General features: G+C 43.2%; 2 protein-coding genes across 2 annotated transcripts; one reads left to right on the top strand and one right to left on the bottom strand.

The window, feature by feature from the left end:
* Positions 1-66: 66 nt before the first annotated feature.
* On the top strand, positions 67-8332 carry LOC138959598 (cilia- and flagella-associated protein 418-like). Its single transcript, XM_070331155.1, has 6 exons — positions 67-233; positions 696-765; positions 2380-2444; positions 3849-3914; positions 6701-6849; positions 7561-8332. The coding sequence occupies exons 1-6, from the start codon at positions 133-135 to the stop codon at positions 7656-7658; spliced, it is 549 nt and encodes a 182-aa protein (XP_070187256.1). The 5' UTR covers positions 67-132; the 3' UTR covers positions 7659-8332.
* Positions 8333-12789: 4457 nt separating this feature from the next.
* On the bottom strand, positions 12790-23702 carry LOC138959661 (eukaryotic translation initiation factor 6-like). The gene is made up of 7 exons (XM_070331241.1): positions 23464-23702; positions 22726-22814; positions 22118-22293; positions 20106-20216; positions 18530-18595; positions 17147-17328; positions 12790-13337 (listed from the first exon to the last, which is right to left on the bottom strand). Exons 1-7 carry the CDS (start codon positions 23568-23570, stop codon positions 13328-13330), a joined length of 741 nt encoding a protein of 246 aa, XP_070187342.1. The 5' UTR covers positions 23571-23702; the 3' UTR covers positions 12790-13327.
* Between the last annotated feature and the right edge of the window lie 2614 nt (positions 23703-26316).

Raw genomic sequence — 26316 nt, 5'->3', positions numbered from 1 at the left:
AAAACAAACAAAAAAATACTTTTCTTTTGATTTCAACGTGGTTGTATTAAAAACAAGTATCGGAGACTCAGTGGAGACGGGTAAACAGGTTGCTTATTCTCCAACAAGTGGCACGTTACCTCTCAGTTCCAAATGGCAGATGATATTGATGACTTGTTAGATGAAGTGGAGACGAAATATATACCAACGAAGAACACTGCTGTTGGATCAAAACGGGCCAAACCCACAAGCAGGTTGTTGTGTGAGACATTTGAAATAGTACTCGTTCATTCTCCTGAGAAAGTGGAGCTAGTTTGTTAATTGCTGCATCTGATCTATACTTTCAGAATGTAATGAGACATTTTTAATCTTCGTTGAATGAGTGATATTAATCAAATGAAGAAGGCAGTTTCGCATTTCCTCATGTGATAACGGAATGTGAAAATGTATCAAAGAAAACTTGAAAACTGAAAATGAAGCCTTGAGAGTTGTTCACTATAGTTCAGTGCAAAAGTTGTGTTTGTGATGAATGTGCAGATCTATATATATCTTTCTTTCTCTATCTCTGTATCACACACGGCATCACTCACACACACACACACACACACACACACACACACGCACACACATCATACACATGGCATGCACACATGTTTCCAAATCATTTTGACAGTGTTGATAAACTTTGCTTCTGTAACAGTATGTTTTTGTTTCAGAAATAAACTGGATGATGACATAAGTGATATTCTCGCAGATTCACACTTAGATGCGGAGGTACATGTACATGTGAGTATCCTTTCTAACATTGAACGGGCGCAGTGGCGTGGTGGTAAGACGTCGGCCTCCTAATTGGAAGGTCGTGAGTTTGAATCCCGGTCGCTGCCGCCTGGTGGGTTAAAAGTGGAGATTTTTCCGATCTCCCAGGCCAACTTATGTGCAGACCTGCTAGTGACTTAACCCCCTTCGTGTGTACACGCAAGCACAAGACCAAGTGCGCATGGAAAAGATCCTGTAATCCATGTCAGAGTTCGGTGGGTTATACTTATAGAAACATGAAAATACCCAGCATGCCTACTCAAGCGCCATTAGGCACAAAAAAAAGTCTGTTTACGGTAACATAGGCAAAAAAATTGGCTCGGTAGGTCGGGATTTTTTTTTCTCCAAAAAACCATATTTTTAAGTTATTTTGCCAAAAAACAAACATTTTTTTATTTTTTTTTTTACATCTATTTATTTAAAAAAAAATCTTTTCCAAATGCCCCCAAAAAGTCTAGGGTCGCGCGAAAAAATAGGGTCGGTCAGGATACCGTAAACAGACTATTTTTTTTGTTGGCCTTAGTAGTCAGAATGTTGACCCTGGGCGTCTAATGGAAGAAGAAGAATCTGATTTACATCAGCTAGTTGCTATTCCTTTTTCCAGATAAATAATGTGTATCTGTTCAAGTGGAAAACCTTTTCTTACCTGCTTGAAAGCAGAGGCTAACTGTATGTTGCATGATCATGTTGGTACGTAGGCCCCAGGTTCGCCACTGAGGGGTGAAAAGGAGAGAAACATGATTCAATCTGCTTTAACACATGCAAATTTCCGACAAGAGAGCCACGGTATATATGCTTATCATTATTTAAATAATTGCAGCTTTTTATTAGTATTAGGCCCAATAACTGGTGTTTTTTTTATTCAGTGTTTCCAGTTCCCTGATTGGCTCAAACTTTTCTTCCTGATCCTAGAACTTTTTTTGGACCTTTCAGAAAAAAAGACAAAACTCGATTTTGGAGATGTTACATTTTCTTACAATGTAAGGTAATCTTCAACAACACCCAGAGCATGTGCCTGTGTAATGAGCTCAGTTTGCGCCAAAGACCAGCTTTTGCATTCAGCCTCATTGATCTCCACACCATAATTACCCCCTCCTAGCTTCCAAAGTACTGATGATCAACCTTAGGTACTTTACATTCAAAATGATTCACTGGGTCAAATTCGTTCAACAAAAAAATAATATTTTAACTCAGAAAATTGCTTCATCGCCAAACCTTTCTCTTTTCATTCAAGGGACGTAACCACTTTGTGCATTGTTTTGAAGAGATTGAAATTTGAGATGCAATCTATTGAATTTCAACACCGATTTTCTTCAATTGCAAGAAAAAGACATACTTCAAAAGCTGGTCTCAGGCAAAAACTGATCTCGTTACACCGGGCAATAAAAAGCCACATGTTCCTGGGTTACATACTTACAAAAAAAACTTTAATCCTAAAAAACAAAAACAGAGGGTAAATGACCTACCAAACACTAATTTTTGGGGGCCTCCTCATCAGAAACAATCATTTTATTTGATCAGTGTATTTTTTATTTTTTTGCCTGGGCTGCATCATTTACATGTTTCTTTCTGTTCGTTGTGAAGGCATCAAAGCCAGTGACACCAGCTAGAGAAAGCAGCACAAAGACGGTCCAACGCTCAGGACAGAAGTATGTTTCATCTCAATATGCACTGCTCTACTTTTTAGGTTGTGTGTGTGTGTGTGTGTGTGTGTGTGTGTGTATGTGTGTGTGTGTGTGTGTGTATGTGTGTGTGTGACAAAACAGATGTCTCAGAGAATGCAGTTAACTCAACAAGGATTTTTCTGTTAAAGCTTTTGAAGGCAAAAGAAAAAAGATCGAGAGCTCCTCGGAGTACAATGAGCGCTTCTGGGGTGATAACGCGAGACAACTCCTGTGATCTTGCCGCGAGGTGGCGCCAGTTACCAGCCGAAATAAAGAAGGGGCATAACTTCACCAGAACCGACCATTGTCTGTTTACCGTATAAAATGCACGACTTGCACACGAACTGTTACCAAACTGATATGCTATTTGAGACCAATGCAAGTTTTTTTTCCTTTCTCGTGTGATCTTGCCGCGAGGTGGTGCCAGTTACCAGCTGAAAGAAAGAGGGAGCATAACCTCATCAGAACCGCCCATTGAACTTGAAGCAACGATTTGTCTCCTGTCGCAGCTGAGAATACATATCAACAGTCAAAACATTCACACAACAATCCCACAGATGACTTAACATACCTTTTGTGTTGCCAGCCAAAGAAACTTCATGTGGTTTGTCAGTTTGCATCTCCCGCCAAAATGTGATTTAAAATTTTCTGTAATCACCATTCGGGGCCAAAGACTGTGTGTTACATGCCAAAATGGACCTAAAAACATGTACTATGTTTTACAAATGTTTCACTTAATCAAACACAATGTGCTGACGTAAAATACCCAAGATTATTAGATAGAAAGAACTCTCGCTCTCGTCGAGACTACTCAACCTCCATGTTGGCTTTTGACACCAATGATTCTTGTGCGGGATCTGATAGGAAACTTCCACCTCGCTTACTTCGGCTGTTTCCGACTTACACTAACCTACCTAGAAAATGATAAAACGTATTGTCGCAAAATTGCAGTTTTCAACTCCTTGCAAGAAAGTCAATGAAACTTTGTAATTTTCTGAATGGATAGACGACTGAAGCGTGGCTGAAGTCCAAGGGGATTTGTGTGGAAGGAAACACTGTCCCTTTCAACTAGTTGAAACTGTACAGACTAGTTTCATCTGATCTGATTTGTTTTACTCATCTGAGTAATTGGTGAGTCTTAGTAATGAGCAGTATCCGTCCATGTGAAAGGGGATCAAGGGATTCTTCTATAGGGGGCTCATAAAAGTGGGGTTCCATAGTAATGGGACATGACGAGGCGAGTCGCATAAGCATTTGCTTTTCTTGTTTCATAGCATCTTGTTCTTATTATGGAAGCATGAGCAAAAGAAAATGTCACTGCCGTTCTATGCTTAAAAGTGACTTGTTCAGCCACTTTTTTTTTTCCAAAACATTTGTTGTTTGTTTCAGATGTTTACAGGTGTATCTCGGGGGCAGCAGTGATGTCACAGGATGGGGCACAGCCATTAGCCAGCTGTGAGTATATATATGAGTAAAGACTGTTCATAAACTGCCCTTGTTGTACAGAAGGCAGTCCAATTCAGTATATCTCACAATTTTAGAAAATCCACATCGCTTTTATATATATATGCAAGTCTGAACTCTCCTACGCCTTTTAGATTCAGTTTTAAAACAGACTTGTTTTTCGCATGACCTTGGTTATTTTTCAAATTCAGATAGTCCTGATCATAAAAAGAGAAAAGGGGACGACAGCAAAAATAAAGATAGAAGCCAACTGCTTTGTTGGTGTACATCTAACACATTGATGAACACTTATTTATCACCCCTTCTTGCCAGAGCTCACAGCCATGTACAACAGCAAAACAACACACACACACACACATCAGGTGTCAGGAAGTGGTTTTGAGTGGAAGGAAGGATCCGGAAGAGCTCTGCAGTGCTAGCCTCATAGGCTGAAGTGTTTTAGTTGCTCTTTGATATAGTAATATTTTTCATTTCTTGCACTAAAAAGTACTTGTTTTGCGTTCAGTGATGCATTCTGGTGAAAGTAGCATGCAGCTCTTGTGCTCGGGTTCCATCTTTCTTATAAATATTGTGCCTTTGTCTAATTGTGATTATTCGTTCAAATCATAAAGCTTCTGAGGAATTTTCGCTGAGTAGAGTAGGTAGCCCTTACTTGCAGATAAAGTGGATGCAAGAGGGCAGATGACAATAGACACTTTACTGAAATAACTCTGTTAGGACTGTATAGGTTGTGAAAGAGTGAGTACCCTTACTTTTTCCCAGACAAACTTACGACACATGTTTCCTGTACACGTGTATGACTATGAGACACGACTAGGCAGATCCACGCTCTATCCTACGAAATCCCCCACTCTAGGACAGCCTACAGGCAGAAAACATTCTTCCCGCGCACCATTCCAGAGTGGAACCGCCTGCCTGTAGAAACTGCCACAGCGCCATCCCTGGCATCCTTTCAGGCCAGGCTGGCAACTCTCCACTGACCCATCATCCCCCCCCCCCCCTACCTCCCCCCCCCCCCCCCCCTGAACTTCACCCCTGACCAAGCAATAGACCGGAACCACCATCACCCAAGCGTAGCAGATCCATCACCATGCTAAACCACACATTGCACAGGCAGAGACGAAGGCCCGGCGCAAGCTAGCCATACTCAGGAAGCTGGCAGGTACCACCTGGGGAGCGAACGAGAAGATACTGAAGACAGTATACCAGGGAACAATCAGACCCCACCTCGAGTACGGCTCCACAGCGTGGTCAACCTCAGCCAAGACAAACCTGCAGACCCTTGACCGTGTGCAAAACCAGGCCCTCCGACTCATCACCGGTGCAATGAAATCCACGCCCATCAAGGAAATGGAGAAGCTTACCACCATCCAACCCCTCTGTCAGAGAAGAGAAGCCAAGACTATGGTACAGGCCGAGAAGCTCAAGTGCCTACCCGACCACCCCATGAAGCACAGACTGAGCAACCTCACCAAGAACCGGCTTAAACGGAGCAGTTTTGTACACGAGAGCAAGAGACTTTCTCGACAGTACAGGGAAGTCCTTCCACAGAACACTCTACCTCTGACTCAAGAAGAAGAGGAAACCCCCAAGGGAACAGAGAAACCAGGCATCCAGATCTGCACCAGTGTTCCACATGTTACCTCAGGAGAAGATCAGAATGACACAGCTCGACAGGCACTCACCTTAGCCCTGATCGACGAACAGTACCCAAAAGAGGCGTGGATCCATGTATACACCGATGGATCAGCAACTAACGCCGTGCTCAATGGAGGTGCAGGCATTCTCATCCAGTTCCCTGGGGGACATACAGCTACATCCAGCGTTGCCACTGGCAAACACTGCACAAACTATAAAGCAGAAGCAGAAGCTCTCATGCAGGCCGCCTCCTTCGTTCAGGACTCCGCAGACCCTTGCTACCAAGTTGTCTTCCTCTCGGACGCCCTTTCAGTCCTTCAGGCCCTAGAGAACGACAAACTCCCACAGCTGGCCAAAGCATTACAGATGGTCAGACAAACCAGAAGAGTTGTCCTCCAGTGGATACCAGCACACTGTGGGATACCAGGAAATGAAAGGGCAGATGAGCTGGCAAAAGAAGGAGCCGTGGAAGACCAACCTGAAAACAGTGTCAGCTTTAGTGAGCAGAAAACAATCATCAAGGCATTGATGAGGCCAAGGACAAACAGAGATGACTACCACACAATGTCCAGAGAGCAGCAAGTCAACCTCATCAGGCTGCGTACTGGCCACAACAGGCTCAATGCTCACATGAACCTAAAGTTCAAGCTGGCGCCATCACCAACCTGTGCCTGCGGTCAAGAGGACCAAACAGCGGAACACATCTTACAGCGATGTCCCTTACTAGATGAGGAACGAAAAGAAGTGTGGCCGTCACCAACTCCCTTGCAGACCAAACTATACGGCAGTCGACAGGAGTTGGAGAAAACGACAACATTTATCACCAGTGCTGGACTGATTGTGTAACCTCTGCGAACGCCAAGAAGAAGAAGAAGATCACCATGCTGATGTTGGCTACCTATCACTAAGAAGAAGAAGAAGAAGGACACACCCCTTGGCTAGTGACTGGCCTATAATGTCACGTGGGAAATAATGTCACTTGGGGAAACAACCACACGTTGAAAAGTTGTCAGAGAAAAAGCAATGGTATTCACTTTTTCACAACCATACAAACCCGACAATTTGTGTATGTCTATGTTCTTGAAATTAGACTTTTTCTTTGGAAACAACATGTGGGTACTTATTCATTTTCATAACAGAACATGTGACCAGCTACGCTGCACCGCCTGTGACTTCAGGGTCTGTCTGTTTGACAACTTCAAGTGGGCCGCTGATACCAACTACCTGTTTTTACGAAACAATGTCCCAGACTTTCACAAACTCAAGTCCCAGTTATCTCCCTCTAGAGGTAAGGTGCTTTGTTTGAAAATTGGTGCTAGTGATTTAATAAAACTCATGTATGGTTATTGTATCAGTGAATCTGTACTACTTGTCCACACTGTTGAAAAACCAAAGAAAAACTAAGGTTTAAGAAACGAATGTTAGAGTGTGTTCACTGCACATGTAACACCTGTTGGTGCATCCATAAAATCCATGTATGCTTGATAGATCATTCCTATCCTTGGCACACATGGGTGGAGAGATACTCAGTTGGCAGCGTGCTGGCTTTGAAACCAGTTTGATGCTATGGACACAAATTAGTTTAACCCTGGGTTTAGTAAGGGATGTTTTTCCTAACCTCCCCTCACCTACCAGTTTCCCACTTTTGTAAATACAGAACTGAACTAGAATTCCTAAGTCAATGGCTTACATGAATGACTAGTGTTAGTTAGTGAAGTGGGAAAGTGATTGACACACGGAGGGAAAGAGAAAATAAAACAACTGCAGACAGACGGCAAAAACAGAGGGACAGAGTGTGACTGCTTGTGTGTGAGAGAGAGACAAAAAAGTGAAGCACATTAGTTTTAAACTAGTAGTGAAAAGACGATATTTTTCTTTTCAGTGAAAAAAACACACACAACTACTGGCAGTAAATGCTGTACATAGCGGCACATCCTTACTAATGATGGCCTTAACATGTCTGCTGTGTTAACTGTTTCTCATTATGTGTATTTTTCAGGTCAAAGAGCATACTGCTGCCAGTGTAGCTGGAGAACGGTGAAAGGGCTGACAGCACTCGACGACCCAGAACTCAAATGGCACTGTGGAAAACACTGACACACGTTCAACACCTTGTAGCTTGCCCATCCTTCAACAGATTAATTATTACTAAACCTGGGTGATGTCGGTGGTGTTCTGCTCGATTGCTTATTGATTTAATGTTGTAGAAAGAAACAGCTAGTACGTCTGATGCTGTACAGTGGTGCCTCTTATGAAAGGAAGCTGCGGGGACCTACACTCAGTGTCCCTGTGTGACAGGTGTCCTTTCATAATAGGGACACAATGGAACCCCCCTTTTAAGACCTCCGAAATGTGAGAAAATTGGGACTTAGATAAGGAGGGCGTCTTAAAATGGAAGTTTTTTTGTTTTTTTTTTCTTTTTTTCTTTATTGTCCCATCGCTGGAAAATTCGGGTCGCTTCCTCCCAGTGGAAAGCTAGCAGCAACGGAGTCGCGCTACCCAAGTGTCTGCGTGTTTAGGTGTATTCAGCCACCTGCACTTATGGCAGAATGACCAAGGTCTTTTATGTGCCATTGTGATGACACGGGGGTGGGACATGGCTTCCGTCTCTGGGTCTGCACATAAAGTTGACCCGTGTCCGTCCCGGCCCGAATTCGAACCTGCGACCTTTCGATCACAAGTCCAGTGCTCTACCAACTGAGCTACCGGGCTATGAACAAAAAGGTTATGAACAGAAAGATGTAGAGAAGCAGTCTCTTAACACGGGGGGGGGGGGGGGGGGGGGGGGGGGGGGGGGGGGGGTTCCACTGTATTTGACTGGTTAAAAGGACCAACAGACAACACATATTGTCATCATGTTCATGATTTTTCATTCATAACAAGCTGGGTAACAAAAAACCACTCTCACTAAAATGCAGCAATGCCCAATTGCTTGTTTTCTCATTTGATCATATCTTTACCGGTGTTGCGGTTTAAGTTTCTGAACACATTAATTTTCCTCTTGCAGTCACTTCACTCTTTCTGCTAAAGCAAGCTGTTTAGCTACCCAAACAGCTTGAGCCATTGATGTTCGTTTGTGTAAACATATTATGTGTGATTTTATTTTTCTCAATAATGTTCTTGTTAATTTGTAATGAGTTTAAAGTGTGAATCTTGGCATATGTATCTGGTTTATCATGTAAGACTGATTTTTCTCCTTTTATAAGTGTTCCCTTAGATATTTCACTGATAATGTTCCCCATGTCATGTTGAGTCCTTTTTGTGTGTGGTGAATCTCTTCCTAAGAAAAAAAGCCGCTTCGTTTCTATCTGACAAGATAGAGTATTGCTATTATTATTATTATCCACAATAGGCACAGTACCGTAATCTTTTAAACATTTCAAATCAAGAGAAGGATTTGGCTTATTTGTGCAACAGGTGCGTTAATATGAATTGATTGTGATACAGAGCCATGCTGTGAATTGTATTCAGAATTTTAGAGAATCCATTCGTAACAGCTGTGTGGTTTGGAAGCGTGTGGTTTGTTTCTGGGCTTGAGGAATCTCTCTTAGTGCATAATTATGTGCGCTAAACTTATAGTCAAATGTTACACAAAGCTGAGATAGGCAGGTGTCAATATGATAAACTACCCTGCAGCCCAAAAAGATCTTTGAAACCATTGCCTGGGACTAGGGTGTTGGCTTTTGTAATGTCAGGGTTTTGTGTGTGTGTTTACCTCTTTTGTTTAGGTTTTGCTGAAGTTAAGGACAGTGTGTGACAGTGGTAGAATTTTTTACTGTTCTGCTGGTCAGAACATTTGGATGAGACATTTTCTGGAAATGACTGTGTGAGGATTTTAAAGCGGTATGGCAGAGCAAGTACCCCACACATTGAGGCTTTTCATAGCGAGGCGAAACAACAGCACGGTGCCGACAGACTTAGACCTGCTATCCCGACAAACAACTAGCTCTGATGTGTATACATACTGTGCAGTGTGCGTTTAATATAAACCTTTTCTTTTGAAAATATACTCATCGGAGTTCACGATTCGTTGTGGCAATGATTGCTGGCCTGCAGTGATTGCTGATATGTTTTCATGGCGGTCATGTGGGTTTGGATTAAGGTCACGTGAGTTTAGGAAAACACAAGCTTAATTTAGCGTTCACAGCAAGCAATCAGCAGTGAATCTTGGCTCCGATGTGCATATTTTTGAAAGGTCTAAGCTGGTTAGCAGCGTGCTTCGCCTTGCTTTGATAAGCTTGCCTCCATGTCCGGGACAATTATTCTGCTACATTGTTGGAAAATCCTTACAGGGTTATTTCCCAACATTGTCCATGAAAAATGTCCAGTGTTTCACCATGCCAGTGTCTTAACAGCCAACTATCACAGCAAACTGACATCTATCAATTTGTTTCCATCCATTTAAAGCTTGAAACAAACTTTTTGCTTTTATTTTAAGAGTTTTGAAAGACAGAAAGGAAGCATAAATAAGTTCAATTTTTCCTTTCTCTTCATTGTAGCTAATTTGAAGTTCGGGGAATAAATTTGCAGTGACATTGGAAGAAAAATTCCTCTCATATTTCAGAAATTACATTCCAGCTTCAAGGAAACATTTGTACGATAACATATATTTTCAAATTGACCTCACAAGCAGAGGAGCGATTATCCTATGGATGATGTGAACCTTGTAAATATCAGAAGTTTTTAATTTGTTTAATTTCAAGTCTTACCTGATAGGATGATTGATTCAAACTTGACAATGTTGCAATGCTATCCGTCCAATGTGGTACATATCAACAGACTTGGTGATGGTTTGGTGTGTGATATTAGAGTCCATGTAGCCATTTTTTATCAAAGTTACTATGTTTCAACAAACACAATTTCTTTTTTCTGAACAAATATTTTGTCTCTTCATTAAGGGCATTCAGATTCTGTTGAAGGATAAACAGAAACGTATATGAATTTGCTTACTGCAGAAATATTAGAATGGTAAAAAGGCAGATGTTTTGTGTGTTTTTTAAGTTGAAGGAACTGTGATTTTAAAGTGTAAAGGGCACAAAAGTACAGTCATAGATCAGTGTTGTATAATGTGTGCATTACTGATCAATTTGATTTTGTATTCACTTCTTGTGTTCAGGTCAACATGTGTGAAATAAATTGTATTATGGTAGTACATTATTGTTCATCCGTTTTGTTCCTGTACAAAGATGTTATCAATGTTTCATTCTGTACATGATGTAAGCTTTGAAGAGAGCATTGTTGCAAACGAACATGACTTCAGACTGCAGGAAAAACAGTTGCTAACATGAGTTAAACTGAAATGCTAATTTTGACATCAAACAAATTTACAACTGCAATGCCATTGTTTCGGTCAACCACAGTCAGACTACTTGATTCATTCATTACATACACACATCCTGGTTTACTATTTACTAGATATTTTTCACTGCACACATGAAACAAGTCTCAGAGACTATTGTCATTGTTGAAACTTTTCATCCTTTTTTTTTAGAGACAGAAGTGAGAACTGATAGAAAATGTAAGTGAAACCATCATTTGAAATGTGACACTCTCGACGGACAGTGGCATTTGTCGTGACCGGAGTGCCTATCTGAGCGAATGAAGAAAAATTGTGACATCTTCTCCAGCTTTGCTGTGCTTTTTAAGGTCAACAAGAAGAGCAAACGCTCGATCGAGTCACTTTCGCAGTTCTGAATATTATATGAGGCATCAGATGGACAGGAAGAAATTGCTATTCACAACACAATGAGTCACGTTCACATAAAATTTGAGCCCGGTCACTTTTATAGTTTCCGAGAAAAGCCCAACGTTAAGTTGTGTGTTGCCGAACAGAAAAGGCTAGTTATCTCCCTTGTTTTTCTGATAACGTTCGTAAAAGGCTACAGATGTAAATACTTTGATGTAAAGAATAATCCTACAAAGTTTCAATCACATCCGATGAACTTTGTCAAAGATATAAAATGTCTAATTTTTCCTTTGACGCTGACCTGTGACCTTGAAAAAGGTCAAAGGTCAACGAAACCATCGTTAAAGTGTAGAGGTCATGACTAAACAAAATATGAGCCCGATCGCTTTGATAGTTTCCGAGAAAAGTCCAACGTTAAGGTGGTGTCTACGGACGGCCGGCCGGCCGGACAGACTAACACTGACCGATTACATAGAGTCACTTTTTCTCAAGTGACTCAAAAATGAATTGGAATAGAAAGAGAGGGTCAAGAAGAGATTGTCTTGGTTGTTTCCTTGTTGTCCGATCTCAAAGATGACTGCAAATGCCAACTGCATGTACAGGGTGACCCAAAAAAAAGAGTACCCAAACAAAACGTCATAAATTGAACAAAAATAAAGCAATCTTCATAAAATTTATTTACACACACAAGTAGCCTCTGCATGATTTGCACAGAAAATTTTAGCGTTCTAGCTTGTCTTTCAGGAAAGTTATGCTCATTCTACAGAACATGCTCCAAATGGCCTCCCCCGGATTTAAATCCCCCAGATTTCTATCTTTGGGGGTTCCTGAAAGACAACGTCTACAGGAACAACCTACAGACAATCACAGAACTCAAGAGAGCCATCACAACAACCATTCGCGGAATCTCGCAACAGGAGTGTGTGCGGGTGATTGATAACTTTGTGCTGCGAGTTCAAGTTTGCCTGCAGCGGCGCGGAGGTCATTTGGAGCATGTTCTGTAGAATGAGCATAACTTTCCTGAAAGACAAGCTAGAACGCTAAAATTTTCTGTGCAAATCATGCAGAGGCTACTTGTGTGTGTAAATAAATTTTATGAAGATTGCTTTATTTTTGTTCAATTTATGACGTTTTGTTTGGGCACTCTTTTTTGGGGGTCACCCTGTACTATGTTTGCATATCCTGTAAACCCAAAGTAAACTAGAAGATATGCACTTACTCTGTATTAGTGGGTTTCTTGCATACTAGGATATAAATTTGCTTTAAATTTGGTGGTGGAACAATGTCAGTCTCTATGAGATAATAAAGTATTCTTATTCTTATTCTTATTCTTAAATTTCATACATCTGGTTCTACTCCAAGCCACAGTAAGTGTATTTTCAACCTTTGATCAGCAAGTATACCAACGAGACTGACATTGTTCCACCACTATGCAGCAAAGCTCTCCTCTTTGTCACATTCTCACCACCATGCAGCAAAGCTCTCCTCTTTGTCACATTCTCACCAAAGCATTACATATTACAATTGAAAGCAAGTACTGTATGAAGTTTTTTAGGTTTTTGTTTTAACTTCTTTATTTCTTACACTGCGTATTTTTTCTCAACACATAAAAAGTGAATTATGGACAGCAGACGTGAAAATACAATGCACAACACAGATTAGGTGGAAATATTGATGTTTAACAGTCACTGACTAAAATGATCAAAGATAAACTCCTAGCCCTACTCTCCCTGTGGTGAACATCTCCCCACACCCATTCTATCAGTGCCAAACCCCAGCCCACCTCCACCTCTACTTTACCCTCCAAACTTGTCAGCCACCCACCCCAGCCCCAGCCCCTAACCTGCCCTCGGTTCTCCCCTTGCAAGATGTCTTGTTGATTTTGAAACTGGTTAGTCAGCAGGCATTTTTGCTTTGACAGATCTAAAAATAAGATAAATGCTCCAAATAACTGAGGGTCAATTTCATTCCGAAAAAAAGTTGGTTCAATCTGAAGAGTGTCAGTTTATGCACAAATGTCTCTGTGCCATGTCTGAGGTGTGGTCTGAAAATCTTCTGAAGTAAATGGAACTGGCCCAGCTTATGTCATACTGAAACAGAAGTGAAGGCACATGTTTTACGAAGACAATCACTCCAAGGCATTCAAGTTCTTCTCGCATATTTCTGAACAAAATAAGCAAAGCATATCACAGCAAGGAAAAACAAGAAATTCCTCTGATAGAAAAAACACCCCCGTCAAGGGAAATAACCTTCTCAGTTGGTGGCAGTGAGAATGGTTATTTCCCTTTGACCGTCTATAAGTCGTATAATTTTAATCCACCAATAACTCCCTAACTGTGTGTTTGACTGGTCCCAATTTTTGTAAGGACCGTCTCAGGAATGTATAGAACCTGTTCACCAAGTTTGGTGACGATCGGTCCGTTCATTCTTGAGATCTACTTGCGAACACAAACACCGCCACAAACACACAAACACATCGAGTGAAACCTATACACACCCCTATACCGGGGGTGTAAAAACACAACAAGAAGGGCAAAGCCCATACGACTCACATGCTTTACACATTTTTCCTACCAAATTACATGTGACCTTGACCCAAGGTCAAGGTCATCCAAGGTCATGCAACACAAAGCTGTTAATTCAAGACATAGGAAGTACAATGGTGCTTATTGGCTCTTTCTACCATGAGATATATACAGGTTACACACTCCGAGTTCTGAATATCGTGCATATTTTCCCAAGGGTCGATTTTCATGTATTACCGAGCCTCTGGCGAGGTAATACCTGTAAAACGACCCGAGGGAAAATATGCACGATATTCAGGACGAGGTGTGTAAGCTTTTTATCCCATTACTCCGACGTTTTCATTAAAAAAAAACGAACTGTTTGACACAAACTCTGCGAGTGCCTGTTTACTGCTCATCATACCTTCTGCCACCAAAAATCGTGTCATGATATTCATGTGCGAAACGAGTCCCCTTTTGTCTTTTTGTTTCCAGGATTGTGCCGTTGAATGCAGTCGGTTACCCGAGCTGGCATTCGTCAAAACTGCGAAAGACCGCATTCTGATAATCTTCGCTTCACAGCTAGCGACGGGAGAGAATGATACCCGAAGGGAAGTAACTCATTTTAGACCTGAGTTCAGGATTCGAAAGACCGCGTGTGTGATTTTACAAGCGATGAAGATGATAGCTGAGTTTGTGCTTATTCGAGCCTTTGTGCTTCAGTGTCCAAATTTGTATGACCTACTTCTTCAATCGTCACTTACTGATTTAGGTGAGCCTAACTTTGATGTCTGTCGTTGTATAATTAGGCCATTAGGTATCTGTCTGGGGGAAAACGGCGCACCACTGTCGAGTTGTTTTTATGCGGCAACGCATGTAGCTTAGTGGTCTCTGTATGTCCAAGATCCGACCTTCTTCGCCACCTTTTATTCTAACAGTATCACCAACTTTGAAAATGGCAATTTCCATGCTGGTCAACTTGAGCCGAAGATACTACATGTATAGCAAACGACAGATCCTGCAGCAGACGACAGATCTGTAGCAGACGACTGATGAGACAGCCTTGTTCTATTGAACCATATTTAGCAATCAATGCTCTAAAAGCGATAACAAATGAACAAAACTATAAGCATACTGTTTTAGTGTAAGTTTTATTTTGTCGCTCAAGATTTTGAATCAGGATTCTCTTGGGATTGATCTAAGCGGTTGCCCATGAAGCGTACGTACCTCGTTACGACAACTTTACTAGAGTTGTGCGCCTTGAATCACTGTGTGTCTTTGTTACTCTCTCTTGTGCTCTCTGTCTCTCTCTCTCAGCCTCACCGCGTCGGACAACTCATAATCTTCACTCAGCTCTATTCACCCAAACAGATTATGTACATTCTTTGTTGTTTTCTTTATTTCTTCAATGATAATGTTAGTAGATCGTTAGCCAAACGTCAGTTTGACTTTTATACCGCAGAATATCTCAATCGTTTTGCTGAAAAAAAAGTAGTCCCGGAGTTAACGATAAATATGCAGATGACCTCTAAATTATTCAAATGTACTCTGAGATCAAAGACAATGACCAATGACAGGTGAGATCGAGACTCGGTTGTGATGGATAATCCATATGGTTGTGATGGATTATCCAGAATAATCCCCTCAACAGCTAACAGAGACAAAGAGGCAGGTCATAGGATAAGGTCACTTTTAGTGGTTCACTACCTTATTTTGGTCACATTTCATAAGGGTCAAAGTGACCTTGACCTTGATCATATGTGCCCAAATGTGTCTCATGATGAAAGCATAACATGTGCCCCACATAATTTTTAAGTTTGAAACAGTTATCTTCCATAGTTCAGGGTCAAGGTCCCTTCAAAATATGTATACAATCCAACTTTGAAGAGCTCCTGTGACCTTGACCTTGAAGCAAGGTAAACCAAACTGGTATCAAACGATGGGGCTTACTTTGCCCTATATATCATATATAGGTGAGGTATTGAATCTCAAAAACTTCAGAGAAAATGGGAAAAATGTGAAAAATAGCTGTTTTTTAGGCAACATTTATGGCCCCTGCGACCTTGACCTTGAAGCAAGGTCAAGATGCTATGTATGTTTTTTGGGGCCTTGTCATCATACACCATCTTGCCAAATTTGGTACTGATAGACTGAATAGTGTCCAAGAAATATCCAACGTTAAAGTTTTCCGGACGGACGGACGGACGGACGTCCGGACGGACGGACGGACGGACGACTCGGGTGAGTACATAGACTCACTTTTGCTTCGCATGTGAGTCAAAAACAGAAATAATTAACACAACAACCAACTCACCAGCAAAACACCGGCAACCTAATGATGACCAAAACATCACTATTACTGAGCTTAAAATGCATTCAAGTGTAATTGTGTAAAGGCACCCTCCTTCTCGTGAAAAGAGTTCCGCTCACCATCTCAGATCTGGCATCTGGCATGGGATTTGTCACATATCCAAACTGAACAGGCTGGGTACTCTCTGTGCACAGTTGGACATTTTTTACGAATTGATTTTGTAAAAGCAACTAGTGGCTTTTAAAAAAATCAATTCATCACACACAAAAATTGGATTCCCCACAACAAGCAGTCAAGATGTTGATTTTTGGTATGTGACCAAGTGATGACCTTATCCAAAGTAAAAGCCTGAGATAGCAAGTCAAACTGTTTACAGTGTGCCTTTTAACAAGCGGGAGATGTTGGTATATTTGGCCTGAAAGTCCAAAGAATGGTGCACTAGCCTTTGGTTTGTTTGTTTGTTTGTTTGCTTGCTTAACGCCCAGCCGACCACGAAGGGCCATATCAGGGCGGTGCTGCTTTGACATATAACGTGCGCCACACACAAGACAGAAGTCGCAGCACAGGCTTCATGTCTCACCCAGTCACAGCACTAACCCCATAATGCCAGACGTTAGGCGGAGCAGCCACTAGATTGCCAATTTTAAAGTCTTAGGTATGACCCGGCCGGGGTTCGAACCCACGACCTCCCGATCACGGGGCGGACGCCTTACCACTAGGCCACCGTGCCGGTCTAGCCTTTGGTTAGTGATTCTGAATATATACTAGCCAGAGAGAAAACTTTACTAGCCAAACCAACAATTTATTTCAGGAGCTTTACTCGCATTTGGCGTGTAGATGAACATTTCTACTTGCCAGTTACATGTTTCTACTCGTCATGGCGAGTAAAATAATCGCCACTTTCAGGGCTGCATATTTCTTCCCAACAAATGTTAAGCAAAAACACACCTTACAACAGGTTGCCCTAGGAAGACGAGGCTTTATTGCATCCATGTCACATTTTAGCCATGTCAAGTGAACTGCAACACTAACTGGCAACTGTGAATTAAGATATCGCTTCACTGCCTAGAAACACAGAACTCACCTTTCCAAGAGTGCACCACGCATGTCTGTCTGGAGAGTTGAGGGGTTGCCGTCACCGATCTTAAAGATGTTCTCTATGATGGAGACTTCTGTCGCTGTCGTGTCTTGTCCGCAGAACGCGATCCAATCGTTGACAACCAGTCCTGCTGCGAGGACGTCACTTCCTCTGTTCACCGTTCCTGCCTAATAGAGCACAAGTAAGTTGTCTGCTTCAAATAATGGTTATGATGGTTTGACGGATGACCACTTTTAAGACCTACACAAATCTGCTCAAATCAGGTCTTAAAGGGAGAAAGAGTTCACATGGAGGTCTTAAACGAGGGGTTCTACTGTACGTTCAGCGTCAACCAGCAGACAGGGCAGGATGTGGTTGGGAGGGCCAGACAGGGAAGGCAGGATGTGGTTGGGAGGGTCAGACAGGGAAGGCAGGATGTGGTTGGGAGGGCCAGACAGGGAAGGCAGGATGTGGTTGGGAGGGCCAGACAGGGAAGGCAGGATGTGGTTGGGAGGGCCAGCCAGGGAAGGCAGGATGTGGTTGGGAGGGCCAGCCAGGGAAGGCAGGATGTGGTTGGGAGGGCCAGACAGGGAAGGCAGGATGTGGTTGGGAGGGCCAGCCAGGGAAGGCAGGATGTGGTTGGGAGGGCCAGCCAGGGAAGGCAGGATGTGGTTGGGAGGGCCAGCCAGGGAAGGCAGGATGTGGTTGGGAGGGCCAGACAGGGAAGGCAGGATGTGGTTGGGAGGGCCAGCCAGGGAAGGCAGGATGTGGTTGGGAGGGCCAGACAGGGAAGGCAGGATGTGGTTGGGAGGGCAAGACAGGGAAGGCAGGATGTGGTTGGGAGGGCCAGACAGGGAAGGCAGGATGTGGTTGGGAGGGGCAGACAGGGAAGGCAGGATGTGGTTGGGAGGGCCAGACAGGGAAGGCAGGATGTGGTTGGGAGGGCCAGACAGCGGGCATGTACAGTGGAACCCTCCTTTTAAGGCCTTCAAAAATCTGAAAAAATCAGGTCTTAAAAAGGAGGGATTCTTAAAATGGGGGAAATGTATAGAGGTTATGAACAAAAAGTCTGAGAAAACATGGTCTTAAAAGGGAGTCTTAAACTTTAAAGGGGGGTTCCTCTGTATACACCACAAAATTTAACTCAAGAAAATTCAGTGCGTCTGAGAAACACTCCTGCCAGTCAGGAGCTATCATGTAGTTCCTAAGTTGTACGTCTTCATCACTCACATCAGGAACTGTGTATGCAGTTAACATTGTTAGAACACTAGTGAGGTTCAAGCTTCCAAGTCTTCCTTGCTCTTTTTGGGGCACAAAAGTCCATCACCTTTTCTTCTCTTCTTGTGACCTTGCATCCAAAACTACAACCACAACATAGAATTCACTTACCACCAAAGGCACTTGTATCAAGGAAGACAATTCTTCTAATGCTTCTGTGGGAGTTTTGGGGTGAACCTGAAACATGAGCAGAACATAAACACAAAGTTGCTTCATTTTCATTTCCAAAGGAACACGAGTTTTCAAAGTCTGTTCATGATTACTAACTTCTTCATTCAAAACAATCTTTCCATGCATTTTCAAGTGTTACTAGTACTAAATACTAGTTTTTATTTCAATACATGTACATCATTGGAAAAGTCTGCACAGACATTTTTTTTTCAAATCATAAATCACCTCCCCCTGGTCTCTACTCTTGTTGCTGTTTTTTACATTTAGTCAAGTTTTGACTAAATGTTTTAACATAGAGGGGGGAATCGAGACGAGGGTCGTGGTGTATGTGTGTGTGTGCGTGTGAATGTGTGTGTGTGCGTGCATGCGTGTAGAGCGATTCAGACCAAACTACTGGACCGATCTTTATGAAATTTGACATGAGAGTTCCTGGGAATGATATCCCCGGACGTTGTTTTCTTTTTTTCGATAAATACCTTTCATGACGTCATATCCGGCTTTTTGTAAAAGTTGAGGCGGCACTGTCACACCCTCATTTTTCAATCAAATTGATTGAAATTTTGGCCAAGCAATCTTCGACGAAGGCCGGACTTCGGTATTGCATTTCAGCTTGGTGGCTTAAAAATGTATTCATGACTTTGGTCATTAAAAATCGGAAAATTGTAAACAAAATTTTTATAAAACGATCCAAATTTACGTTCATCTTATTCTTCATCATTCCCTGATTCCAAAAACATATAAATATGTTATATTTGGATTAAAAACAAGCTCTGAAAATCAAAAAATATAAAAATTATGATCAAAATGGTTTTTTTGAAATCAATTTAAAAACACTTTCATCTTATTCCTTGTCGGTTCCTGATTCCAAAAACATATGTTTGGATAAAAAACACGCTCACACAGTTAAAACGAAAAGAGGTACAGTAAAGCGTACTATGAAGCACAGCGCAACCGCTACCACGCCAAACAGGCTCATCACTTTCACTGCCTTTTGCATTAGCGGCGGACTACGTTCAGTTTCATTTTGTGAGTTCCACAGCTTGACTAAATGTAGTTATTTCGCCTTACGCGACTTGTTTATGCTTTTGCCCGAGTGGCACAGTGGTTAGTGCTTGCCCCTCACGCTGGAGGTCCTGGATTCAATCCCCATCCTCCTCCGAAAACGGCGTATGGCTGCCTAAATGGCTGGGTAAAAAACGTTCATACACGTAAAATTCCACTCGTGCACAAAAAAAACACGAGTATACGTGGATGTTTCATCCCACGAACGCAGAAGAAAAAGAAGAAGATCCCCATCCGGGGTGAATACAAATACCCGATTCTACCAAGCTCTCTCCAGTCCACCCAGCTGGAAATGGGTACCTGACCCTCCTTAGAGCCGGGGAAGGTAAAGACAGCGAGGGAGAGGAGTGGGCATCGCTCTCATAACGCTGGCGTTTCGCTCCCTTATGACCAAAATGGTTATGGGACCACCTTTACCTCTGCTTTTTATTTTTTTATTTTTTTATTTACTCACCAATCCACCCTGGTTTGTGAAGACGCAGTAGCTGCCAACAAGAACGTTACTTGCCACTGTCTGACGGAACACCTCTACTTTCAGGACATCTGAAATGATTTCCTCTGTTTCCTGCAAAATATTTATGTAAAATTTACATACAAGAAAATCTTTTGTATTAATATCAAGCATTCAACTGAAAAATAGATGATCAACCTTCACCGATGGCTATGGGCGCTTTAAGTCGTCCATACTTCCAGTAACTGCCTCATAACTTCTCTGTTTTGAAAGTCACAACTGAGGGGTTTTAGGTATCATTAAGAATGTGCTTACCAATATCGTGAGCATGAAAATGGTGATTAAATCTAAACATGCAAATAAATAAACAATATTTAAGTGTGGGGGCACACAAACACGATTTCTCTCTCTTGACTCGAGTACTTCTTCCTTCTTTCCCACCCTACTGCAGTGGAACCCCCCTTTTAAGACCTCCACAAATCTGGTCTTATAAAAGAGGGAGTCTTAAAATGGGGGTAAATTTATAGAGTTATGAACAGAAAGTCTGAAAAAACACAGTGTCTTAAAGGGGGTCACACTGTGCTCTTCAGCCAGTTGCAATAACATCAGGGGGGTCACACTGTGCCCTTCAGCCAGTTGCAATAACATCAGGGGGGGTCACACTGTGCCCTTCAGCCAGTTGCAATAACATCAGGGGGGGTCCCACTGTGCCCTTCAGCCAGTTGCAATAACATCAGGGGGGGTCCCACTGTGCCCTTCAGCCAGTTGCAATAACATCAGGGGGGGTCCCACTGTGCCCTTCAGCCAGTTGTAATAACATCAGGGGGGTCACACTGTGCCCTTCAGCCAGTTGCAATAACATCAGGGGGGTCACACTGTGCCCTTCAGCCAGTTGCAATAACATCAGGGGGGTCACACTGTGCCCTTCAGCCAGTTGCAATAACATCAGGGGGGTCACACTGTGCCCTTCAGCCAGTTGCAATAACACCAGGGGGGTCACACTGTGCCCGTCAGCCAGTTGCAATAACATCAGGGGGGTCACACTGTGCCCCTCAGCCAGTTGCCATAACATCAGGGGGGTCACACTGTGCCCTTCAGCCAGTTGCAATAACATCAGTGGGGTCCCACTGTGCCCTTCAGCCAGTTGCCATAACATCAGGGGGGGTCCCACTGTGCCCTTCAGCCAGTTGCAATAACATCAGGGGGGTCACACTGTGCCCTTCAGCCAGTTGCAATAACATCAGTGGGGGTCCCACTGTGCCCTTCAGCCAGTTGTAATAACATCAGGGGGGGTCCCACTGTGCCCTTCAGCCAGTTGTAATAACATCAGGGGGGGTCCCACTGTGCCCTTCAGCCAGTTGCAATAACATCAGGAGGGTCACACTGTGCCCTTCAGCCAGTTGTAATAACATCAGGGGGGGTCCCACTGTGCCCTTCAGCCAGTTGCAATAACATCAGGGGGGTCACACTGTGCCCTTCAGCCAGTTGTAATAACATCAGGGGGGTCACACTGTGCCCTTCAGCCAGTTGTAATAACATCAGGGGGGTCACACTGTGCCCTTCAGCCAGTTGCAATAACATCAGTGGGGTCCCACTGTGCCCTTCAGCCAGTTGCAATAACATCAGGGGGGGTCCCACTGTGCCCTTCAGCCAGTTGCAATAACATCAGGGGGGTCACACTGTGCCCTTCAGCCAGTTGCAATAACATCAGGGGGGTCACACTGTGCCCTTCAGCCAGTTGCAATAACATCAGGGGGGTCACACTGTGCCCTTCAGCCAGTTGCAATAACATCAGGGGGGTCCCACTGTGCCCTTCAGCCAGTTGTAATAACATCAGGGGGGTCACACTGTGCCCTTCAGCCAGTTGCAATAACACCAGGGGGGTCACACTGTGCCCTTCAGCCAGTTGCAATAACATCAGTGGGGTCACACTGTGCCCTTCAGCCAGTTGCAATAACATCAGGGGGGGTCACACTGTGCCCTTCAGCCAGTTGCAATAACATCAGGTTACCAACCCTGTCCAGATCTGGATGCACCAAGGCCACATAGTCGTTGCAGGCTACAACGTTGCCCAGCGCAGACAGGCGTTCCTCTACGCGCATGACACGGGCCGAGTCGGGCAGAGTGTTACGTATGTGTTGCAGCTCCTGGTCTGTGGTGGAACTGGGCACCAGCAGGCCGTGTTTGTTTCCTGAAACAACCACACGTTATATTGACTTCTGTCAACATCCTCAGATTCAGTGAATCTTTCCTTAACTTCAGAGGCAAAATTTCTTCACAAAGAGGCTAAAGAAATCCACTTAAAATGAACTTCAGCCTGTACAAATCTCCAGAATAAAATTTATGGCTTCATAGCATCAGCCATCTCTGTTCCCTGCACTCCAGCTCTAAACAGCATCAAATTCACCATTTCCGCTGATACCGAGAGAAGGTATAAAAACGGACACTATTGTGACTGCAGCACCAGTTAGCATACAGTGACACACTTGCTGAAGACATGCTGTGCACTTTGTCCATGATGAGTTTCAATTAATCAATGTTGCATCATAAAACATGTTTTGCTGCACAGATCGAACACTCCTATCAAATTCATCATAAAAAAGTGTCTTTAAAACAAACTCACCTGCACACATTCTCCCTATAACTCTGCAACCTGCCAAACTTGTGTGAACCACAGGAATGTTGGCATCTGAGAGCTCACCTTCAAAAACACTGAAATGAAAAAAGTTCTGATTCAGTTATTCACAATATCTGAATAATCATGTTCACCCGATTGAAAACTGCTAGGAAGAATCTGAACCAATGAAATTTATACAATTAAAGGGGCATTTGTCAACCCATTGCTTTGACAAAATGACCAGTTTCAAACACACTAGTTAGATTTAAATGCTATTGTAAGTGTTACAGACTTTCAAGACCATGAACTGAAGATCAAAATGTACCACTACCAATTTAGTAACTGGAAGTGGAAGAATGACAAATTCCATACATTTAAAAAAAATAGGAATGACAGTATACTTAATATTTAAAAGTACTTAATAATTTAATCCGTTTAAATGTTGACGACACTGAACTGAATGTGAAGATTATGTTAGCCTGGTAATCATACCCTCAAACAACACAAACTAACTGAACATGCAGTCGGGACTTTTAACAGCAATGTGTCTGAGATGGCTAGGTACCCTGAATTGAAGCCAGTCACTTTGTGGTTCTCATTCTTGTAAAACAGGTTTGTTTTAACACTGTTGGTATCTGGTCAGATTTTGGTTTCACTAAACATACTGATGCCCTCTGAATCTTGTTCCGTAAAATATTTAGATGGTTACTCGTAGTCGTATTGACAAAATAATTATTTACTAACCTGTAGAAATTTTCTGAGGCTCCGATTCCCACCAGACAGTACGCATTTGTAAGCTTGGAGAAGACCCCAATATCGTTGTTACTCTCAAACTGGCAACGGACAGCCATGTCGAACACGTGTTTTGATCAAGGACCAAACAGAAAGTGAGATATAGTAACAAAACCAGTATCTATTGCACAACTTCCGAATCGTTCTTTCCTTCTTTCGCCACCAGTCGACACCACATGTATGCCAATAGTTGTGTAAAACGTCATCAAGATTCGTCTTCTATTCTTTCTGCAGAGTAGCTTCCCTTGGTCCGTGCATTTCGGCTCTCTCTCTCTCTCTCTCTCTCTCTCTCTCCAGGGCCGGACTAGGCTAAGAGGAGGGGGGGGGGGTGGGGGTTGCCAGTGGGGGTCAGGGGGCGAAGCCCCCTGAAGCTGATGGGTAGGTCATATTCTGAGATAGCAAAATGGTCGCTCCTTGCATGAAACGGCATAAAATAAACAATAATAAAAAATGTTTTAAATAAGTGAGGTACATGTTTAGGTTGGGGGGGGGGGGGGGGGGGGGGGGGGGTTGCGCAACCCCCATAACCCCCCCGGTAGTCCGGCCCTGCTCTCTCTCTCTCTTTCTTATAAATATATTATGCATGTGCTTCTATCTATATATATATACGACTTGTGTCTGTGTGTGTGTGTGTGTGTGTGTGTGTGATTGATCGCCATGCACGGCCAAAGTTCTCGATGGATCTGCTTCAAATTTGGTGGGCTTATTGACAGAGACCCCGGACACAACCTGATCGATGAGATATTTCAACACGTGCTCTCAGCGCGCAGCGCTGAACCGATTTTCGTTTTTCACTGCACGTTACTATTTTTAGATCTCCCTTCCTTCGTGCGCTGGCGTCAATCGATATTCCCGTTTGTACGTTTATATTTAGAAGGTCACTGCACGTTACTATTTTTAGATCTCCCTTCCTTCGTGCGCCGGCGATGCCGGCGTACACCCGGCAAAGCCGGGTCCCCGGCGACGGCCGGGTATTCGGCTCTACTTCTTCCCGGCGAAGCGGGTAATCATCTAGTTTTTTTATATGTGTATAAATTATGTACTACCAATATTTCTGTAATTACGTAACAAACTTTTTTTAGTAGATTAATTAGTCCTTCTTTAGGGCGAGGGCCAGATGCAAAAAGAGCATACTGCTTACTGTGCTTACTTACCGTGATTACCAGTAATCCCGTAGCCGCCAGGGTTGTTGGGTAGCGATGTGAGATTGGTCCCGCTGTCACTTTACACTGTCGATATATACACGAGACTGAAATGTTGTTTCCTGGTAAAATCAAAGAAGTGGACTTATTTAAGGACGAAAAGCGTGTCAGTTTCTTACATGTAAAGAAAATTGGTGGTGAAATTTGATAGATCAGTTTTAGCAGAGACGTATGTATGTCTCTGGTTTTAGCCACCCCAAAATTCGATTTCTCCGAAAACGTGTACCGAGTGTTCACGTCCCTTGAATGAGAAGGGAAACATTTTAGGATGAATCAAATTTCTAAGTTTAAATTTTAAAAATTGGTTGGAAAAATTTGACCCCATGAATGTAAGGTACCCATGGTCGCTCGTCAGTACTATCGAAGGGTGTTGTTTTTTTGTTCACACGGTGTGGAGGGCGAAAGGTGACAGAAGGGCCAATCTCGCATCGTCTTTTCTTTCCAGTTACGCTTTGTTAAGCTTTGATACGCTCTCGACGCTTTAATCAAGTCGTGACAGAGCGCCCAAAATTTTTAAACAGTTTAAATTTTTTTGGCGCTTTTGCCGAATGTCAGCCATACGACTCGCGTGCGTGGGGCCTACAGGAAGATAGAAAGAACCAGAGCACGGAGTAGCTTCAGTTTGGTCTTGTCTCTCTAGATTGGTTTTAATTTTGTCATTGCTGCTGCTGTTTGTGTAGGTCGTGCCAGGTTTTTGGTCTTCGAGCCCACTTCACTGATGATGGCCCCGAGACTGATATGTGAACCGCTCCACAGTTGCTAGTTCTTGTCCGTTAACCGTGATTTTCACCTTAATTGGCTCTTCAAGTTGTTGTTGGCCATCAGCTTTGTTTGTTCTGCGCTGTTCTCCATCCCGTATCTCGTGGATGATGTGTCCAGGGTGTCCAGGTTTGTCAGTCAAGTTCTTCTTCACTCCCAGCCAACCCGCATCGAAGTCGTCGCGCGGCGAACCGAAGATTTGTGATGACCTGACCTTCATTGTCACCATTGCTGACTGTGCCAGAGCGGTCTTCAAGAGCATTCGTCGCAGGGGCGGATCCAGGGGGGAGGGTTGAGGGGGGGGGGGGGGAGGGGTTCCCTATAGCCTAAAAATTTTTTTAAAAAAGAGAGGTACAAACAAATAATATTTTGAAAAAAAATTTAAAAAATGATGGCTCAGATTTTACCAGATTGCTCCGTTTTTGGGTAATTCGCTTGCTCAGGTTGCACCTGGGTGGCCGAGTGGTAACGCACTTGCGCTCGGAAGCGAGAGGTAGCGAGTTCGACCCTGGGTCAGGGCGGCGTTAGCAATTTTCTCCCCCCCTCCCCCCCCCCCTTTCCTAACCTGGGTGGTGGGTTCAAGTGCTAGTCTTTCGGATGAGACGAAAAACCGAGGTCCCTTCGTGTACACTACATAGGGGGTGCACGTTAAAGATCCCACGATTGACAAAAGGGTCTTTCCTGGAAAAATTGTATAGGCATACATAAAAAAATGTCCACCAAAATACCCGTGTGACTTGGAATAATAGGCCGTGAAAAGTAGAATATGCGCCGAAATGGCTGCGATCTGCTGGTCGATGTGAATGCGTGATGTATTGTGTAAAAAATTCCATCTCACACGACA

The sequence above is a fragment of the Littorina saxatilis genome, linkage group LG1 (assembly GCF_037325665.1).
Source record: "Littorina saxatilis isolate snail1 linkage group LG1, US_GU_Lsax_2.0, whole genome shotgun sequence".
NCBI classification, from domain to species: Eukaryota; Metazoa; Mollusca; class Gastropoda; order Littorinimorpha; family Littorinidae; genus Littorina; species Littorina saxatilis.
This window is presented reverse-complemented; position numbering and strand designations above follow the sequence as displayed.

Excerpts from the sequence above, each read along its gene's own strand:
- LOC138959661 (XM_070331241.1), bottom strand. The coding sequence starts at position 23,570 with ATGGCTGTCCGTTGCCAGTTTGAGAGTAACAACGATATTGGGGTCTTC. Across the intron at positions 22,294-22,725 it reads TATAGGGAGAATGTGTGCAG|GAAACAAACACGGCCTGCTG; the intron begins GTGAGTTTGTTT and ends TGGTTGTTTCAG. Across the intron at positions 17,329-18,529 it reads TGATACAAGTGCCTTTGGTG|GCAGGAACGGTGAACAGAGG; the intron begins GTAAGTGAATTC and ends GTGCTCTATTAG.
- LOC138959598 (XM_070331155.1), top strand. The coding sequence starts at position 133 with ATGGCAGATGATATTGATGACTTGTTAGATGAAGTGGAGACGAAATAT. Across the intron at positions 3,915-6,700 it reads GGCACAGCCATTAGCCAGCT|AACATGTGACCAGCTACGCT; the intron begins GTGAGTATATAT and ends TTTTCATAACAG. Across the intron at positions 6,850-7,560 it reads CCAGTTATCTCCCTCTAGAG|GTCAAAGAGCATACTGCTGC; the intron begins GTAAGGTGCTTT and ends TGTATTTTTCAG.